Source organism: Anarhichas minor, unplaced genomic scaffold, assembly GCF_050575085.1.
Source record: "Anarhichas minor isolate MPS153535 unplaced genomic scaffold, ASM5057508v1 ptg000055l, whole genome shotgun sequence".
NCBI lineage: Eukaryota > Metazoa > Chordata > Actinopteri > Perciformes > Anarhichadidae > Anarhichas > Anarhichas minor.
In genome coordinates this window covers 4,549,728-4,571,509 of record NW_027466501.1, presented here as the reverse complement: position 1 = coordinate 4,571,509, position 21,782 = coordinate 4,549,728, and the positions used below count along the sequence as shown (strand labels likewise).

At 42.4% G+C, this 21,782-nt stretch overlaps 1 protein-coding gene across 2 annotated transcripts; it reads left to right on the top strand.

The window, feature by feature from the left end:
* The first annotated feature begins 8,982 nt into the window (after positions 1 to 8,982).
* On the top strand, positions 8,983 to 17,261 carry LOC142931894 (uncharacterized). 2 transcript variants are annotated; one of them, XM_076076020.1, is made up of 8 exons: positions 8,983 to 9,143; positions 9,265 to 9,711; positions 10,649 to 10,970; positions 12,681 to 12,904; positions 12,990 to 13,059; positions 13,185 to 13,275; positions 13,847 to 13,950; positions 14,942 to 17,261. In XM_076076020.1, the coding sequence occupies exons 3-8, from the start codon at positions 10,691 to 10,693 to the stop codon at positions 15,292 to 15,294; spliced, it is 1,122 nt and encodes a 373-aa protein (XP_075932135.1). In that variant the 5' UTR covers positions 8,983 to 9,143; positions 9,265 to 9,711; positions 10,649 to 10,690; the 3' UTR covers positions 15,295 to 17,261. The 2 variants fall into 2 exon arrangements, with proteins under 2 accessions (XP_075932135.1, XP_075932136.1); XM_076076021.1 differs by lacking the exon at positions 8,983 to 9,143 and having other exon boundaries at positions 9,694 to 9,711; positions 12,684 to 12,904.
* Positions 17,262 to 21,782: the final 4,521 nt, after the last annotated feature.

The window sequence follows — 21,782 nt, the reverse complement described above, 5'->3', positions numbered from 1 at the left end:
GCCATTGAGCCTTTAGCCATCTGGCTCCGGGGGGAAGGGGGATTCGAGGGTATTTCCAGGATGGGAATCACACACAAACTGTCACTTTATGCGGATGATCTCTTGTTATACGTCTCCAATCCTGTCTCATCCCTTTCAGTTGTCAAAGATATTCTACTCAAATTTGGAAAATATTCTGGTTACAAATTAAACTTTCATAAAAGTGAACTTCTCCCCATAAATGCGTTAGCCAAGGCACTACCACAATCTCTTTCCATTCAAGGTGACCATGGAAGGATTTAGATACCTAGGGGTAGTCATTACACCATCATTTAAAGAACTCTTCGCCAAGAACTTTCGTCCTCTTGTTGACAACTGTAAATCCGATATAACCAGCTGGTCCGCTCTTCCCCTGTCCCTCATTGGCCGCGTCAACCTCATAAAAATGGTAATTCTTCCCAAATTCCTATATCTGTTTCAACATATTCCAATCTTTATGAAAAAATAATTTTTTTGCCAACTAGATCAGACTATCTCTTCATTTCTGTGGGTTAATAAACCCCCTCGCATTAAGAAAGCAATCTTACAACTTCCTAAAAAGTCAGGCGGCTTAGCTCTACCCAATTTAATCCAATATTACTGGGCCTGTAACATCGAAAAGCTACGTCACTGGATAGATGATGGGCTAAGAAATGGCCCCCTGTGGGCCCAAATGGAACTATCCTCCTCCAAGATTTCCCTTCAATCCCTCATCACGGCACGACTGCCACTTAAAACCCACGGGATCTCAGAAAACCCAATAGTTACTAACTCTCTCAACATCTGGATACAATTCCGTAAACATTTTGGACTGGACAAACCTTCTACTTTGGCCCCAGTCTTTAGAAACCACTTATTCTCACCTTCTGTGTCTGACCCTACCTTTTGTATGTGGCGCGACAAAGGCTTACATAAAATTAAAGACTTTTATAAAGATGGAGACTTTATTGATTTTGCAGGACTGTCTTCTAGATTCGACCTGCCTAAATCAAATTTTTCCGCTTTCTACAGATTAGGCACTTCATTAAATCCGAATAAACTTTCCTAATCATCCTCCTGGATCTCTGATTGACTCCTTGCTTACTCTAGATCAGAGGTAGCCAACACGGTGCCCGCGGCACCCTGTCGCCCGCAGGGACCACGTGAGTCGCCGCAAGACATGTTCTAAAAATAGCACTAGTCATTATGGAGCTCCGTCTAAAATTGTAGTTGCTGTTCTTTTTTAATCAAAAACGCTTGCAGAGAGTTAAGAGTTGGGTACCCGGAGGCGCACGGCTGACAGCCAGGACGAGGCCGCCGCACCGCACTAGGTTTTCAGGTTCTGAATGGCGGGCGCATCCCGTTGGTGCCAGACGCGAGCCGCGAGCGCACCCCGTCGTCAGGTCCGTAAATCCTCGGTACAGGCCGCGGGGCAACAACTCAGGGGTGGCGGGGGTAGAGGCGAGGTAACGCAATCCGACCGAAAAGGCCCAGACTAGAGGTTTGAACGCGGGCGCCCGAAGACGCTCGCGCGCCTCGGAGGGTTGGATCCCCCGCTCCGCTATAGACGAGACCGGTTACTAGTTTATTCGTGGAGAAAAAGGTACCATTGGAAAAGCTGGTGTCGGTGACAACAGACGGGGCTCCCGCGATGACGGGCCAGCATGCAGGCTTCATTGCACAATGCAAAGGTGACCCAGACTTCCCAAAATGTCTACATTACCACTGCATCATTCACCAGCAGGCGCTATGTGCAAAAGTAACCGTCTTTAATCATGTGATGATACAAATATATCAGAGATGTGATACCTCTGACTTTCAAATGTTTAAACAGATTAACAGAAATAAAAGTTGCATGTTTAATTAAATATGTATGTGTAGCTATACCATCATTGTTGTGGAAATCATTGTTAATAATTATTGTGAGGAATAAATAACTGACATGTGATCAAACAGTCTCTTCACATATATTATTATTATTAAGGTGATCTGTGCAATTTTGTTATTCAGGAAGTTTGTATCAAATAAGTAGCCCTTCGTCCTACTCGGTACCCTTGAAGTAGCTCTCAGTCTAAAAAAGGTTGGTGACCCCTGGTCTAGATACTGCACAAAAACGCTCCATCTCTACTATCTATGGTCTCATTGACTCCCTTAACCCAGACCAGACATCTCACCTGAAGCAGACCTGGGAAAGAGAAATTGGTAAATCAATATCCGATAACCGTTGGGTGCGCATTCTGGCCTTATCCCACTCTATTTGTGCGAGACACGGGCTGCTGCAATGCAAGGTTTTGTTTCGTGTGCACTACACAAATGCCCGTCTGGCTAAAATCTACCAAAATCTGAATGACAGCTGCAATAGGTGCAAACAGTCACCTGCCAACCATACCCATATGTTTTGGTCGTGTCCAAATTTAAAAGATTTCTGGGATCAAATATTCAATACACTTGGGACAGTACTAGGTATAAAACTTGACCCCGAACCCCTTACAGCACTATTTGGAACTCAGCCGCCTGAAGTACTTGATCTGCCATCGACAGGACGACGCATCCTGGCCTTTACGACACTTCTAGCTAGACTCCTCATACTATTCAAGTGGAAACACGTCCTCCCGCCTTCACATAACAGTTGGTTAATAGAGATCTTAAATCATATAAAACTTGAAAAGATCAGATTCTCACTTAGAGACTCCAGTGAAGCCTTCGAAGAGACCTGGAAACCTTTCATAAACTATTTGATACGATGCTGCAATCCAAAAAGTGAACTCCTTCATAGTGTCATATTGCTTTTCGGAGAATTATGATGATAAGTTCATAGTAGATACAAAAGTATACTTATGTACAATATATCATGTTGAACATTGTTGCTCCTGGATGGATCACAGCCAACCCAATTATTGTCAACACAGCTCCATGTCCTTGGTCATGGTGCCACAGCACTTAAAAGAATAAACTTCATAATTCTGACCCTTTGCTTTTTTTATTAACAGCATTTACTTGTACTTTTACTTTCAATACTTAAGTACATTTAATATCAGAAAATTACTTTTGATACTTAAGTACAATAAATATCAGATACTTTAAGACTTTTACTCAAGTAGTATTCTAATAGGTGACTTTGGTGACCGGATTCAAATCAGACGGCACATGACATTTGACACACCCGTGGAAAAAACACCCGGCAAATTCGTAGCGTGTGTCTGCTGCAGTGTTAATGTCATCGTCATAGAACGGAGGAAACAGTTGCTCACCATGATTGAGCGCATGTCTGATCTCAACGTTCTCTGTGTGTGCCACATATTCAAGCCACTGTATTGAGACATCAGAGTAGGCCTTGTTCTGAGCAATGTATGCACCTTCATACGTTAGTGCCAGTGTCTGCGGGCAGAAACATTGTTTTGAACACGCCCATGCAACTAGATGCCAGTGTAGTGAATGCAAATGGATCAAGTTGTGTGCACTCCAGAAAAGACTCGCGATAAACAGTGCATGCTCTGCGTAACACTTCTACATTATTGATGCAGTAGCGTCTGATCTGTCTGAAAATCAAAGGTGTCGCCACTAACAGTGTCATACCAACTCACGAAGGAGGTCGTCACTGTCACACATCTCATTGTACCCGTAGTAGGAGGGAGAGGGGCAACTACCTATGTAATATTGATTCGCGCAAGTGTTGAATTTGTGGGGAAAATATCCTTTCACCAGATCCTCAAACCCCAAAGCTGCAGGTGTTTTTGACAAGCGCATGGGTAGGAAGCTGAATGAATCAATCCAGCGCTGTCGGAGTACGCTGTCATACATCAGTCTAACCCGACTCCCCCCTCATTGTCAACATAGGTGTAATCTGTTGTTTGACAAAGTACTCCAGCAGGATGTAATTCAAATCCGGATGCATTATGTGCGATGAATGTATACCCACGGTATTTGGGTTCTCTGTAACGCTTCACAAAAGCATCCACACAGTTCAATGTATTGAAACAGAACTTGTTTCCCTCCATGTCCATAGCACATACAGAATTTGCCTCATGCTTGCCGTTATGATACAGAGTCTCAAAATCAAACAATATGTAATTCGTGTGCACATCTTTTTTCTCCAGAGGCTGAATAAAACACTCATGAGCTTCATCACTCTCCGCTCACCACAGTGTGAACAAACAGGGAGTGCGCATTTGTGTGTCTTTTTACCAGTCTTGTACGTTTTACCACAGGCCTCACAGTATTTCATAGCATCACAGGGGATGATCCCATGGACAGCTTCTGGAAGCTTGTCTTGGTCAAAACAGTGTGGAGATTTACAGATTCGTTTACAACCGTCACATTTCTGTGTCTGGCCTGGGTGCGTATGGCACGCTGTGAAACAAACATTGCAGTGGTGTTTACAGTTATATATAACCAGACGGTATGTGTGTGGGGTGTGTCATGTGTCTGGAAACACTGCAGTCGTTTAAGGCCGCCATTGTGGTGAAATGTTATAATTTTCACCCCCAGATGTGTCTCAAATTTGGTGACATCAGCGAATGATACACTGTGCATGTGATCAAAGCCTACTGATCTGTGCAATAGGGATGCATATTCTAATTTATCATGCTCGGTCATAGAGGCGTTGTTAAAATGTGCGAGACAGAGAGAAACAGATTGTGGCCGCCTTGAGGTGCGGGGTTGTATAGAAGACGACATTTCTTAGCGAGTATCTCATCATATGGGATATTTCCCAGCCTAAGACGCCCTCCCCCGCTTCTATTTTGCGCTACAGTGACTATCAGTACCAAGTCGTCGTCAGACACCGACTCATTACTCTGCAGGACCTGTGCAATTTGTTCCATTAACAGGTCTACATTGTATGCATCGTCTGCATTTAGAACAGTCTGTACATCACTAGCCAGGGAGGGACCACGCAGCACCACATTTAAAACACTGCCAGCAGGGGAATCATCTATAGCCCGAGTAATCACGCCCGACAGGAGGCCTCGGACCATGTTGGGACTTGTTCAATGTCATTTAGGTTAATTCCTCTGAAATCAACATGTTGCCTCAGTTCAAAGGCATCAAAAGAGGGTATTGTCCGTCTAAGAATAGGGTTATCAGAACACTCTGGGGGGCCCACAGGGGGCATTACCCCTCCATACTGAACAGTGACGCAGTTATTCGTCTCCGACACAATAAGCACCTCTGACCCCTCTGTTGACTCCACAGGGACTTCCTCGTCTGCCCCACAGTGATCAATGGAGCCAACACACCTCTCTGTGTATCTATCACAACACACAGGATGACTAGGGGGGGGGGTCACTATCATTAGCACAATCACAGACTTCAGTACATAGAGGTGTTCCTATCCCTGTTGTGGTTAGGGCCTCATAACATGTTGGGAGTGAATATGAGGAGGGGGAGGAGAGGGGTGAGGAAGAGGAAGAAGAGGGTGAGGGTGAGGATGGAAAGCATGAACCCATGACTGATTCATGAGCCCCATACAACATTGGAGTACTATGTGTATGTTGTAAGTCTATACTTTCATCACCGCATAATAAAACACCAAGTAGGTCTTTGTACCCCTCGTCTACATAAGATAAAGGCTGTTCTGTAAAATGCCTCCCCCACCCCTTCTCAGCAGCTGCATAATCATCAAATGCAGCAGCATCCTCAGCCTCATCAGCCGCAAGCATGCGTTCCTTCCGTCTACGCATTCTTTGGGCTTGTATAGTCAGCCTTTGTATCAAGGTTTGTCCCTCATTGTTAGAGCCATGAGTGCGTATAGTAGATGTAGGGGCTATGTCATAAAAAGCATGGTCAGTAACGAGAGTGTCTTTATCACAAACAAGCACACGGTCACCCCTATTATTAACATCTGTACTAAGTTTTAAAAAAAATTCGGGGCGGAGACATAATGGCGCCAATGCGCTCCTCGACACCATGGTCCGCAAAATACGCTGAGGGTCCCTCGGTGATCTGTGTAGTAATATCCTCTGCTGTCTCCTCAGCGTGGATGAGCGCTTCCACTGTTATGGTTTGTACAGGATCGACCCGGGTCGTAGTTCGTATGGCTGAGGCCTCTCAGTCAGCACCCTGATCAACAAAATATTAGTTAGATATAAATATATGTATAAAAATAATACACAAGGGCACATTAAATAACTAATCTTTAATGAGTGCATACCTTGTAGTTTTCTCCCTAGATGGCTGGGTATCCACCGGTGCGTCGTTAATTTCTTCACACACATGAGGACCGTAAGATACACAAGGCTCCGCATATAAAGAGGAGCTTGCGTATGGTTGCGGCCTCTCAGTCAAAACAAGTTAAATATACATATATAAAAGAACTTTGTAAATTAAACTAGTCTTCAATGAACACATACCTTTTTTAATCATTTTTCGCTCCTCCGCAGGTTTTTCAGTCCTCTTAAACTTTAAGGATAATCTCTCGGGCTGGGGTGCGTTGATAGCTATTTACAGGGCATGAAATGAATAGTCTCTTGTGGTAAAAGAACTAAATGGCTTTACAGACGAGGGTCATTACTCACCAGTTTTCAATGTCGTGGGCTTCTGGATAGAAGAGGTCTTATGGCATGTTTTCACTGTGCCCCCGTTTGGTCAAGGAGACGATTGAAAATCGTCTGATGAATCTACAAGTATATACATTTGAAATAAATAGACGTAAAATAAAATGGAATAAAAGTATTTAAACCACAAAACTAAATACTTACCATACACTGGAGCAGGAGGCCTGTTTTCGGTATCGTCATCACTGATTTCTCCAAGAATGAGAAACTTTAAAAACAATCCTGATTTTAAAACGCACAGAAATAATTAAGAAGAATAAACTACTCACTTGTTCACGAGCCATGGATATAGCAGTGCAAGACAACAAGTTCGAAGAAATGAGATGGATTCATTCCAAAATAGCCTCTTGATAGGGGATAGAACGGCTGTCAATCAGAATCAAATAGGCCGCATCGAAAAGGAGACAGCACGCGCGCGTTGTCTCCCGGCAAACCTGGAACTCCTTTAACAAGTTTACGTGAAATGTCTGATGTTTCTTTACTCTCTCTGGCATATAGATTTCATAGGTGACCTTCCCAATCCGTCTTGTGACTTCATAAGGTCCATGCCACTTGGTCAAAAGCTTGCTGTCAGAAGTAGGAAGCAGTAACAGTACCTTTCCCCCTGGTTCAAAAACACTCTCTTGCTTTTTGGTCATACCACTTCTTTTGGTTCTGTTGAGCCGTCCTCATGTTCTCCTGGGCCAGTGCTGACATATCGGCCAACCTTTCTCTCATCTTGACCACGTATGCCACCACATTCTCTCCTTTTGATGTAGGACTTTCCCAGTAGTCTTTCAGAAGGTCCAGTGGCCCTCTCACCTGGCGTCCATACAGCAGTTCAAATGGTGAGAAGCCGGTTGAAGCCTGTGGCACCTCCCGGTAGGCAAAGAGCAGATAAGGCAGCCATTGGTCCCAATCAGCTCCTGTGTGGGACACAAACTTGCGCAGCATGTTTTTCAGTGTCTGATTGTATCTTTCAATCAGCCCGTCCGTTTGGGGTGATAAGGGGTGGTCTTAATTATTTTTAATCCTAACAGCTGATAGACCTGTTGTAGCAACCTAGACATAAAAGTTGTCCCACAGTCTGTCAGGACCTCTCTAGGTATGCCTACCCTGGAGAACAGCTGTAAAAGGCTTATATAGTCTGCCACTAACGAGGACCTCCACATCACTGTAAGATAGGTGACTCTGCCCCTTACTCTACAACACAATCCCCTAATCTACAACAAATACATTAAAATGGATGCCTAACATGCTAAGGTCAATTATCTATATGATCTCTATTGTGGTAAGACATCACCATCATATCAGGCCCGAACAGAGGATTCAATTTCCCTACCACCCCTCTAGTAATTACCACATGGTACCTTCCCGGAACTATAAAATGGTGCTCTTGTATCCTGGGGACTCTTTTAGGATGAACACCCTGGAGAGGAGACACAGCAGAGGTAAGTGCTTTGAACATGCATGTTATTTGACAGCACTATTAATATATTCAATCATTTTAGTTAAAGATAACCAAACCAATAATATGTTTGTCTACAGGCTCGACCTTCAATAATTACTCCTGAGACCATATCAGAACCTTACAATAAACATTCAACTCTGTGTGTGAGTCTCTCATTGTCTTGAACAGTCCACCAATGCCTGCAATGGAGAGGGTCCTTGTCACAGTTGCCTTTCTTAATGGCTATCTCATTTGCTTGTTTACTTATGACCGGGCGCCAAGGGACGATAGTAAATCTGTTGTGTTCACGTCAGTGTATACGTAGGATGACGTTTCCTGATTAGGGTAAGATTACCCTTTAACAGAACGAATTGGCAAAGAAACGGCTCCAAAGTGATGTGTCCAGAACTTATGCAAATTACTCTGTTCCAACGCACTTGTATGTTATCCTCAGTATAAATATCAGAGACTCGGATACAGACCTCTGAGCAGCCTTGATACATGACCTGTATGTGTTTCAACTCTGTCTCCTTCTTGCAAGAATAAATGTCCTGTTTAATTATTGTTACATCGGCCTCGAGTGAATTTTTCGAACATGTTAAAAAGCACCTTATTTGTTTAAAGTGTTTGCAAACCAAATGTTGGTGCACTTTTGTTTATATAGCAGTACTTTTAAAATACAAGTGCGAAATGCATCATTTTTGAAGTGTGTGTGTACTATTATTAAGTACAGTGACCATGTGCACAGACAAACTTATCAAAAGTCTCTCCAGCTGTTAAAGCCGACTGACAGCTGATCCAGCTGTGATCAGCTGATCCTCCGTCATCAGAAACAGACGTCGCTTCACGTGACGCTTCAGGGGAAAGGTCGTCTCATATCTGTTAACCATATTTCCTCGTTTCCTCTCTTCGTATGGTTTCCTTGCGTCTCTCCATGCATCTCTGGTGGGAGGGACTAAGACGCAAGGAAAGGACCCAAGTGAGGGAAACGGGGATGCAATTAAGAGACTTGGGATGTACCCCAGGGATGTACCCCATGTCGCTCATCACAGTAACCTCCCGTCAGTATCTACAGTGGAAGCAGATCCAAGTCGAACCCACCAATGGAAACTCCTGGCTCTTTCAGCAGCGTATGCCCCGCCCACTACATCCAAACTCAACTCGTAGGTTTTTAATTTGAAAACAAAGGTTTTTGATTTGCAGCCAAACATTCTAGTTAAGCAAAACGAACAAATCATTTATTCTCAGTTTATTTTTACTTACAAACTTGATTTTTGATTGCAGTGCGAGTCCCTGTGGTGAGGTCCCAAAACCTTATGCATGTGTCTCGACTGCACCATCTGTCTCGTGAGGATTGCTGTGTTGCACGTGAGGTGAGTTACCGGTAGCACTCCTGAGCACTCCTGTGTAGTCTGCCTCCCCACCAGTGGCCGCTACTTAAATCCCATGCACATGCTGCTTAGTTTATGTTGGATAGGACATTTTAAGATATTAGATTACAATGTAGTTTTAGAATTTTTAGTAAGGCCTTTTTTTAATATGTAGTAAATACTTATTTAAGATTGGTTCCGGTAAGTTTCCACACTGGCCACTAACCGGCCGTTGAAGTTTTCTGTCTCTAAACAGACATGTAGGGTATATCTGAAGCTCGCAGGGGGCAGTCTCGGGCTTTCCTTGATGTGTTAGCCTACTACCAGAGAAGAAGTCAATGGATTAGTCCCGGAAGTTTGGGTACGTATCATTCAAAATAATAGCTCAAAAGTTGTCATTCTTTAAAGTTGGTACATAATGTGTTGTGTATCTAATCATCACACCCATTAAAAACTAATTGATATGTTACATTTGAAAATACCATCACATGTTTATTTTTGGACTGTAAGGTTATAGGTTGCATAGTAGGAGCGACATATAAGTGGGTTACAGGTAAATTACATACTGACTATTCCAGAAGGTACAGTCAAATCACCCAGTGCACACTTTTTTTTTTCTCAGCGCAGTAATGTAAGTATTTCCAAAAAACATTATCCCAAGTATTTTCCAACATAAAAAAATGCAGGCCCTCAAATTCAGCAGTACTGAACAAAAGTGAAATGTAAAGGGCAGACCCACCTCTTCCAATGCTGATTCATATTGTGTATAATTCCATAATGTATAGCGCCACAAGAACAACCATGTCATACCTAAATGGTATAGAAAGGAAAAGTGCTGCCACACACAAAGACAATTAGAGGAATACTTCGACACAGGTACCATCCACAAGTTGTTTTCAGGCCATCGCATGCTAGTGTTTTAACATCTAGCCCATTACTTCCACATAAATTGGGGAGCATGTCTTTACACACCGCTGGTCGCCTGGCAACCTGACAGTGAGGAAAATAATCCCATAAATCACTGATCCCATGCAAGCTAGTCTACAATGCATGTGTGCGCTCCTGCCATCCGGAAAGCAATACAGAATACAATATTTGAAAAAAAGCTCTCATTGTTTCCTGCTAAATTGTATAATTCAATTAAAACAGACTGGATTCACCACTATTTATTTTGTTGTATATACGAGTTTAAAGTGCTTTTTAAAAAACAGGCAGTTTCATGGCATGATCTAGTTTTTCCATTTTACGCTTTTATTCTGAAAATGCTCTTCCCGGAAATCCTGGTTCTGTTATTGCAGAGACTCGGAGCACAGCTGTTTTGAGCAGAACAGTCTACATTCATGGTTCAGATAACACATTGCTGCTCTGGACGTTATCCTGACTACTCAGCGGTTCCTGTCCTCTCGTCTCTTCACATCTTCGAGCGGCCTCGCGTTGCTCCTTTTCGGCAGCCGTCTCGTGCCGTGTTCTGCGCTCACGAGAGGATGGTTTTGTCAACATCACACCAAGTCGCTCTGGCGTTCACGGCCGTGCTTTTCACGTTCGTCGTCCTGCCCAGGATGTTCAGCAGCGGGACTGTGGCGAAGGAAACGAGAGTGGACCCCCGCTACAGCAAAAAAGGTAGGAAAGCTCACTTTAGTCGCAGAGGAAAAGGACACGGCAACATGGGTACTGTGCGCGTGTCCTTACACATGTAATTTTGCCTCGAGCGCACTTGTCGCTCCACTTTGCCTCAGCTAACGCGTGGACTAACAAGTAAAGATCACGAAAGAAGACCATATGCACAGTTTATGGTGGAGACGGAAGGGATTCTGTCCCGCACATCAACGTGTGATTGTGCACCGCGTCTATTAAAGGTGCAACGCTCCGTTAAACACAATTCAAGTGATGCAGGCCAGTAAAATCGGTACCGACTTTGTGTCGACCGAATTGTTTTCAAATGTTCACATCTGTCTCTTAAATCAGCGCAATGATTTGAGCTAACAAGAAGTATACAGTGTATCATTTATGTTTTGTTAAATGCTCTCTGTACTTCCCACACTGGGAGTATCAAAGGGAGAGCCACTCTGGGTAAAGGAATATCATATCTGGCGTGGGTTTGTTCCTTTCTGCCAGCTGTGACTCATCTGTGGCTTGATGTCCAACCGACAGCGACACAATAGATTTCAATTCAATTTATTTTGTACACCCCAAAATCACAAATCTGCCTCAGAGGGCTTTACAATCTGTACACACGCAGGGGGACCTACTGGCCCCCCAATACACCCGGTTCCAGAGCGCTGTTGTTTAGGTCTGGGTTGGACATTAGCTGGACTGAATCACACTTTTAAGGAGTAGAAATTACATTTCATTATTTTTCTTACCATGGGCCACCTTGACTCTAAAGTAATACTTAAAGACGTTATGTTGCACAAGGGGAATTATTTGTCCCCCTCCAAATTACCTCAACTATTCCCTTTTGATTTACAAATGTGTTGAGTAAATGTAAAATTGCAAGCTTCTTCCTTGATTCAGACATTTCACATATTTATTGGGCGAATACATCAACAGCTATTTACGTTAAGAAGCTGATAAACGATGCTCTGAGGAGCTGACGGACAAATGCAGTGTAAGGTGATAATTCTTTGTTGGTCACATTTGAACAATTGTTAACATCAAAATATTGCTTGAAGCAGCAGCTTCATAATGTATATACCTCACTGGGATCATTTGACTGAATGAAAGATGTAGAGATCTAATCATTATGGGTGCTATCGCTGTGGTATAAATATTCATGTCAAAAAACATTTTGGTGTAACTTGCATTTGTGTATAACCTCAAAAGTTTGAACTTGTTATTAAAGGAAACACCAAGGTGGGAACCAGGTCTTCTCAACATGATCACACAAATGTCACGGTCCTCTATGATACATGATGATTTATGTGTGAATCATAAAGCTGGATTTATATTTTCATCTTTTGTTTACTATTATGATAAAATGCATTCTCGGTGACTGTACACAATTGGTCACTTTCTCGATAAACAGTCCTTCAGTTCAGAGTATTTTATCGAACCTCTTCTTTGAACTGCCATTTGGTAAACGAGATGTTCCTGAGTGGCGTTTAAAACGGCAGCTCGGAAAAAAGCAGGCTTTATTTTGAAATGCCTGTCTAACGAACTAAACCAGGATTTGAAGTGTCTCTTAGCTCACGTTAAGTCTTAACTTTAACACGTGTACTAACCAGCACGTCCACAGTGCAGCAGTCAAGAGTCACCTTCAGGGGGAACATTTTGTCTGCGTTTTAGGTGTGCAGATTGATTGTAGGACACTGATCATTGTTGTATTCGTAGCAGCAGGTCCGGGTGCAGTGAAGGGTCAGCCCGTCAACCCTAACGCCCCCGGTTCATCTCAGACCGCCGAGAACATGCAGCAGATGAAGAAGCTGATGGAGCAAGAGCTGAAGAGTGAAAAGTACAACCAGTACAAGTCCAACAGCAACAAGAGCTACGTGTTCACGCTGATGCCCCTCTACGCCATCGGAGTCGGAGTGTTTGCGGCCTACAAGTTTTTGAAGGTAAAGTAAAGACGCGTACATTGAGACAAGCTACAACTTTGAAAGAGAAAAAAATGCAGATATCACATCGTTCTTTTCAACTCAGATCAAGTCTGCAGACGACCAGGCGCAAAAGGACAAATTTGCAAAGGGAGCCAAAAAGTCAGTGGAGGCAGGTCTGTGTCGCGTGCGCTGGGCTTTCTATTTGCATATCCGTGTTATGTCTTCTGGTCAAACATATATTTGATTACCGCGAGTAATTCAGATATGGGGTTTCTTCTTGTGTGTGTTTTGCGTGCAGAGAACCAGCTGAGCGAGCTGGAACAAAGGCTAGCACAGACGGAGAGGATGCTCAACTCCATCCTCACGCAGCTGGACCCGCTCACTAACTGGTGAGTGATGATCGGTGTTAGTTTTCATGCGCTCTGTTCTCCACCACGCCTTGTGTACAGCTGCGGTTTTGAAACATGATCCCCACTTTACTGTCCCTTTTTTCTTTTAGCAGGCCTGTAGTATAAAGCAGCATGTGTAAGCATTCAGTGTACCTTCAGTAGCTAGCGTAGCATAGAAGCCTTCAACCCCTCCAGGTAACAACAGTCACTATTCCACAGCGTTTAACCAAGAGGAGCTCCAGATCCACCAAACCATTGCATGAGAGTCTATGGAGCAGAGTTCAGATCGTGGTCGGACCCTGGTCACAGCTGGCTGATGCTACGCTATGATTGGCCAGTCTGTGTTCGAGAGCCAGGACTTAGCGAAGGGTTAATTTGAGCTTCGGTGTCTTGCCCAAGCACACTTGGACAGGGATCTAAACCACCGACCTTCTCCACAGGCGCCCCATAAATAGCATAATAGTTATTCCAGTTTCTTTTCTCCTCCACTTAAAGGGCAGTGTTTGTTAGACCACATGCTCAGAGGAGCGCCTCTGAGATCGACGTGTTTTCACTTCTTATTTCTCTTCAGTGTGAAGTCCGTGGCCCAGGAGCAGAAGAACGAGATCATGTCTCAACTCCAGACCATCCGGCACCTGATGAAGAAGAGAGGAATGGACTGTCCCCCCCTGAACGGTGGGCTGACCGACTGTCTCCGAAGGAATTAATATTCACACGGTTACTTAGGCTCAATTGGCTCAGGAATCACAAACCTCCAATGTTCGCATGCGTACATGCAGGATGCTATCCGAGGGTGCGTTTTTCCAATGAAGACCCGAAACGGCAAACCCCAGGCCAGATAATAAGCTCTAGAACACACAGCCATGCTTCATGCCGCGGTCACGACGTGTGTTGGCGTGTTTGGTTGTGACGAACCACAATTTAAAATTCAAGTCGAGTGGCCACATTGAGACGCATCACTTCCAAACAAATAGTTTTGAATGTGATTTTACTCTCCCCGATGTGGTGGCAGTCTAATGTCTGACTCACGTCCCATTAACTTTCCCTGTCTTACATTGAGCTCTGGGAGACATTGATCAAATCAAATGTCTGTACTTTATTGATAGATGGTGATATAATGTGAAAATATTATACGGTAGGGACGGTCATTGATACTTTCAGAAGACATTTATACAAAGCAGATGCAATAGAAACATCAGATAAAAATATATATTTGTATTGTATTTTGTATATATTTTTTGATAACGATGAAAACAAATATGTACTATGCTGGACATTTATCTCTGGTGGACAAATGATGGGATGGTCACACCGTCTCTAAATCACTGGCAACACCTTGTTACTTAATGTGACTCCATTATACACTGAACACAGTTATAAATGCATCGCTGTTATTTTCTCCCCTTATTTGTAAAAGTTTTTCTTTGCACACAAAATGCTTATTTCTCTCCAAGCTTTGTGCACAAGTTTGTTTAAATCCACGTCAGTGAGCACTTCTCCTCTTGTCAAGATGATTCATCTCCATGGCCACAAATGTCTGTTTTTGTGTGACGTTGGTGTTTTAAAGGGTGAGTTTGGTTTCACCAAAGTCCCACTATAACTTTAATTAGTTTGTGTCCGGCTCCTCTTTGTACTGCATCTTCACTTTGCCTCGCTTGTCTTCCAGAGGCGTCCTGCGAGCGTAACCTGGACGACCTCATCGAGTCACTCGGAGCCGGCGACGCCTCGGCAGCGGAAGCTCCTCTGGCGGACGAGCAGAGCTCTCCAGGGACAGCAGAGGCTGAACGAGTCTATCAGAAGCGTTTGGAAGACGAAGCCGCAACAGAAGGTGAAGAGGTGAAGGAGCCCGTACCAGAGGAGTCAGACGGGGAAGCGGAGGAAGATGGCAATGTGGAGGAGGAGGAGGATAGAGAGGAGGAGGACGAATTGGAGGACTCTGAGCTCAACGAGACAAACATTGGGGAAGCTGGAGCGAAGCAGCCGTCGTCCGGCCTCAGGCGACGCAACAGGCCTGACTGAACTCACGGCGGGACTTCTGCACTGTGCAGAGATGTGACAGATTGATATTTATTACCTGAAAGACTTTCATTCCAAAAAGCTGTCAGTATAATCACCAAAAACATATATTGCATTATAACCTAACAAGGAAAGCTCGCCAACACACAGGGCTTTATTTTCCTGTCACACTCCCAAGGACCAGCACCTACATGTGTGTTACATGTAACACATCACGCCAAAGTCTCCCATAGAAGGCCGTTAGTGATGGCTTTGTTGAAGCACTGAGGCTTTAATGCCAGCTGCATTGAAAGCTCCGCTCCACTCTTTTTTTTGGTTTTTCATTATCATATGTTGTGTATCGTACCTGGTACATTTAAAAAAAAAAAAAAAAAAAGAAATTAATTTAATAAAAAATTTTGGTACCACATCAGTCGAGGTTCCAAGCGAGCCGTGGCGACACTGGAAGTAATTAGAATACTGCAGGCCGCTGACTGGTTAGAGAAAATCGTCACGGGACATCCTTCACAAACCCGCCATTTCTTTAAATCCCCATGATGCCGTCAATGGTGACCACAATTTTTTTTTGTCTTTATTAACATGACCCAATTTTTTTTAAATTGGCTGCTCTCAAAACTACGCACACAACTAACAGAATGCAGAGGTTCCTCTGTTCGGTTACCGATGAAAGGATTCAGCAGTTTACGTGCTGAATATTACGTATTGCGCGGTGTGTCGGCTGAGAATCCCGCCCACACTGAGGGTTTACTGTCTGCAGTGGAAAACTAAATGGAGAAAAGGACCAGGTGCCTAAATATTGTTCTGTAAATATTGACCCCATCTCAACAGCTAGCGCATCACTGATCCTCCTCACCATTCAGGGAGCTCTTGTTCCCTCTATGGAAGCATCTGTATTTGCTTTATTTCCCACCACATTTATTCCGATTGTTCCTTTTTAATATGTCACTTATCCTCATAATAATACCGTGCAGTCCAGACATAATTGATTTGTAGCGGTGAGGGATGAGCGATTCATAAAACTTCTCATATTACCCTCGCACAAAAAAACGTGCAAAAGGTCTGAAGCACGCATGACCGTGCAACACATTGCCACCATACTTGGTGCTTTTATAAATGGCAGTTTGTCATATTGGTCATTGGTTTAGGTTTGCACTTGCTTGAATGCCAAACGTGTATAATCTACATATAATGAGGTGGCGGTCGGTCGATACCACCAATGGTTTTGGCCTTTACCATTACATTTCTCACGGTGGACAACTTGTCCGATGTCACTGATAACAGTCATGACTGCGTTCTATTCAAATTCAGTTCAAGGACTGTCTTACTGGGACACTAATGGAACAAAACCACTGTTAATGTTGTTCGTTCCCCGTGTCTTTCCTGCCATGAGAAGTGATGATTCCACCACGATTAATGCCACAGGACATGAGCCTGGAGCTCTTTATAGACCCGGCTTCTCTGTTCTCATTGTTGCATCGTGACCCTGCACCATCCTGTGCTGCCTCCTGCTAGCGGGGATGAGACAATTGCAGAGTTGATGTTGCTTTCCTATTTTATTAATGCATAGTAATAGATGACTTTTTTTTATCACAGAGGGATGTTGCTGGATGTGATGAGCCTACTTTGACTCCAGAATTTTCTACTGTACATAGAGGAAGTGTGAACTCGGGCTTGCGGCATGCTGCCTATACATCGAAACGTAGCTGCATGTCTTTTTTCATCTTTTTTTTTGGGTGTCTACACATTGTGACTGTATGGTGTTTTCATTTATTTATTCAATAAGTTGATCATTTGATCAACCAGAGAGACATTAACTCTCGTACCATTTTTCTACCGTTGTAATAGGTTTTGTGTGATTGTTTGTTGGATGACAATATCGCGATAACGCAAATCAGAGCTTTCTATCAGTATGGCATGAAGTTGTAGAAGAAGAAGTTGGGGAACAGCGAAAATAAATTAATTTGACATTATGTGCGACATATAGCAAACAGTTGCTTTTTTTATACACACCGCAACATTAACATTCATTCGGAGTTGTGTTTCTGGACACCTGACAAATGTAAGTCCATGATATTATATTACATTTAAGCTCTCCTCCCACTTCTGAGGTTTAGCTAACGCAAGCATTCAGCGCATTGCTAGTTGAGTAAATGTAGCTATATAATTCAGTGTGGCACACTGTATATAATCCATCGGGCTTAATAATCATAATATTTATTCAGAAAGCTTGCCGCGCTTCTCCTCACACAGCGTTGCCAACACCTGCGTAAAAAATACATCAAAACGTGCGGCCTGATCGGGAATTATGTGCTTTCTATTTTCTAGAGAGATTCGCCCAGCGGTATAAAAATATAAAAAATAAATTATACAAATTTTCAATATTTGTGGTTTTGAAATATGGAATGCACCCAGTAATATTTGTAAAATATGATATCTGCGCAAAAGATATGCTTTTCCTGCTCGTCCTCTCCGCCTGTCTGCGCGTCTCAGCTGGCTGAGGCGCTGGAGAATCTGCCCACAGGAGGCGGGTCTTTGAAGCAGTTTAGCCAATTGCTGATTAAAGATCCAATCAGCCAATCAGCGTCCTCAAATAGATTCAGCGATGGGCAGAATTCAGATCAGAGTCACACATCTCATCTGCTCCTCTATTTCAGAAACTGCAGATTCTTACTATTTATGACATCAATATTTCTCAAACTTATGTTTTTATTTATAAGATACTTTCAGGTGAAGGAATATTCCTGATCATTTCAAGACCTACTTTAAAGTCAATTCACAGTTTCACTCTTACTCAACTCGTCAATCTTCACATCTTCATCCTCCTAAGTTACTGACGAGCAGAGGTACATTTTCTGTAAGATTTAGGAGAACCAAATTATGGAATAACTTTTCCCACCTAACAAAAAAATGTTCCTCTATAAAATGTTTCAAAAGGTGCCTAAAAGAAAATCTAATTTCTGTTTTGTAACAGTTCTTTTATGTCTTATTGTTCATGTCTTTCTTGTTTTAGCTGTTATATTACATTTATAGTAGTTTCACTCATAGGGACTTAGCATTAATGTTGCTTATGAGTTACTGCAGGTGAATAAAACACTCGACACAACTACATTATTTTTTTCTTTTGTTGTTTATAATGTATTGATATTATTATATATATTTCATATCTTGTAAAAACATCTTGGCAATAATATTTTACGTAGTCATATCTTATGCATATTCATTTTATGTTCTCTGTAATATTGTGACATTGTAATATTATATAAGTGGAGGCTTCAAATAAGCCCTGTTGGCTTTCTGCCTCTTTCTGCACTGTGATATTCATTTATCTCTCTTATGTTTGTTCATTTTGATTTTATTGTTTAAATTGTGCAAAAAATATAAACTGAACTAAACAGCAAAACAACATTTCAAATACCAATAAAACATTTCAGGTTTCCTAAATGTAAATCATCACATTGACATACTCGACCTCTTGATTGTGTCATTGTAATACAAAATAATATTGTTAAAATATAACAAACAGAAAGAAGCCAGATATGAAAATAAAGAATCTGTTATCGACACCTTGATATGATCTGCTATTAAACTGTAGTGAAGTACATTTGTAACTATGGACCATTTCCTTTGAAATTGTATCTGAAATTAGAAGGAAGCTCATGAATGAGATTGTAAAGGCTTTCATTTTGGAATCCTACATCAGAACGTCCTGATTGTCTCTGGGTAGCACCTTGAGGTGGTCTGCCATTAACCTGTAGTGAAACTATTATGTAACTATAGACCGATTCCTTTCAAATCTAATCTGAAATTAGAAGGAAGTTAACTCATGAATGAGATTTGAAAAGGCTTTAATTTTGAAATGCTACATCAGAATGTCCCAATATTCTCCGAGCTACACTTTCACGTTGTCTGCTATTATTATGAATATAAATAAACTTGTAACTATCGACAATTTCCTTTCAAATCTAATCTGAAATTAGATTGAAAGTTGTCTCATGAATGAGATTTGAAAAGGCTTTAATTTTGAAATCCTATGTCAGAATGTCCTGATTATCCCTGAGTGACACTCTGAGCTGGTGTATTATTAATCTACTATCATCTACTATCATCAATATGCTTATGTATCACTTTCACCATTTCACATCTGGATGCTGTCACACCTCTTGTGTGCATCTGCAGATTCCCAGTCGGCTGCAGTATGTGATCCCTGCACTGGATTCAAACTGAAGGAAGTTGGTGCTCCCCTTCTTATTCTGCAGATGGCGCCACAGGTACACAGTTAAAGCAAAGGCAATAAGGTAAGAGATGTCCAACACTGTGCACTGGGTGGCTAAAGCATATCATTCATATGATATATCAACTTATAAATACTCAGTTTTCATTCATTCTGTAGGTATAAAAAATATAAAATGAAAAAAGATGTATGTAGAAATGACTAGAAAACCATGAAATGACGTGCAATCAACATCAAACCGAAGGACAAGCTCCCCTCCTTATTAATTCCAACAAAATGTAAATATTTTCAAGAGCTTCTCCAAAGTATCTGGTTAATTAAACCACCCCCTCTAATCATAACTTATAATTAGACATACAGAGTTTATTAATGGCTTTCCCTCATGCAGCGGAGGAAAAGACCTGGGATTCATCGCAAATTAGCTCGGCTCTCTCAATTAGGAAAGCAACATTTAATCAGCTCAATTGTCTTCCACTGGGACTTCTGCCTAACTCCATCCAAGGGCCTGTGGTTAGCAGGAGAATGTGTTGTTTTAATTGTACACTATGGTTGGGACTGTTTGCAGCAGAGCCTGCATGAGCTGCGAAGAAAACTAATTCTCTCCACCACTCCCTTCAGGGCAAAAGTGGACTTCTACTCACACACACACACACACACACACACAAAAACATTCTCAAGGGTGTTAAAGCGTTTATGAAGGGTTTTTATGTGTAAGGACTGACATGTTTTAAGGGTGCTCAGTAGCGCTTTATATGCTTATTCATAGATTACATGCTCTTTGATCAATCTGATGACTTGGCTGTAAATGTTAGCTGCTGTAATTGTTTATATGATGGACTTGTACCCAATTTTATTCCCCAAACGGTCTTGGTTATGTTGCCTCAATCAGGGTAATTTAGATTTAAACGCTGGGGAGTAAAGCAGAGTGAAGAAGAGCATGTAAGTATTTCAGCTTTTTTGTCATTATTTGAGGGGGTATTTGAAATATATGTGAAGTTTCAGACAGTGAACTGTCCTTTTGGTCCCTGGATGTCTTCCCTGTCTGCAGGATTGTCTGTCAGACCTCTGGGAGGGAGGCGGAGGTGTTGTGCTTCATCAGATATAAACCCAGCACACAGTCTGTGCAGAGAGTTCAGACTGAAAGGGCAGAAAACTCTCCCTGCCTCTGTCTGACATGGCCGCTGCTCCGTAGTACTGTGAAAGGAGACCATTTCAATATTAATCATAATCTAATTCATTTCTCTGATTTTCAAACTAGGATACAATCATTCATTCTTTATTCTATTGGCCAAAATGTATTTGGTCCCATTGAGCATTTGTATCAGTTCCAGCTTCTTGTCCTCTGTGTTCTAGATTAGCTTTTCATTTTGAGCACCGTTTTGTTCCTGTTCATTAGGATAAGACACTGACACTTGCTTTTTCTTTTCACAAAACCCTCTACTTGCGAAACGTTGAACATCATCACATCATGCCCTGTTCTAGCATTTCTGATTGATGCACTTGTGAACCTGATTTGAAGCAGCCGAGGCCGCCCGTCTAGCCGCCAGCCCCCTCTGGAGCTGAACCTGTGGCTCTACTTGGGGAGAATGGACTGGCCAAGGACCATGGCTTTTCTTTTTTCTTTTTCACTCTCCAGTTCCCAATAAAGATCAGCAATCTGGCTGTTCTATTTTTAGTGAAGATATTACTGGGAGGGAGAAGGGGGGCGAATGAATGCTATTCGCTTCCTGTGCTGGTCAGTGCAAGGATGGCTGTTTATAGGCAAGGACCGTCTTGACCCACTATAAACTGCTTCACCACCTGTGATGCATGGCCTCGTTAGTAAACCATTAAAGTACTCACGATTTCAGAGTTCACCGGCTGGTTCGTTTTAAACTGAAATGGGAAGCAGCAGGTTGTGTAATGAGTGATGCTACCACAGGAGATGGTGTTTGACCTGGATGGGCCTCTGTTGGTGATCAGTGATGCGTCCTGTAAGGTTGACCCGGACCTGACGATGTAACTGATGTAAGGGACTCCACAGCAGATCGTACTGCTCTACTCCTCGATACACCAGTCAAAGCCAACTCCACTTCAAAATAACTGCACTTTTTATAAAGTACTGAACATATTGTTCATTGATTGGACAAAGTACTTTGTCATCTAAAAATCAAATATGTTTAGAGTCTTTTAAACAGTTTTCCACAAGTATGACTAAATCGAATGAGTCAAAAATATCCATTCAGTGCAGCAACTCCCAGTTCTGTATATTAGATAACAG

Bases quoted from the DNA above. Each gene is read 5' to 3' on its own strand.
- LOC142931894 (XM_076076020.1), top strand. From the start codon at position 10,691: ATGGTTCAGATAACACATTGCTGCTCTGGACGTTATCCTGACTACTCA. The intron at 12,905-12,989 runs GTAAAGTAAAGA...TTTTCAACTCAG, and splicing joins CGGCCTACAAGTTTTTGAAG to ATCAAGTCTGCAGACGACCA. The intron at 13,276-13,846 runs GTGAGTGATGAT...ATTTCTCTTCAG, and splicing joins CTGGACCCGCTCACTAACTG to TGTGAAGTCCGTGGCCCAGG.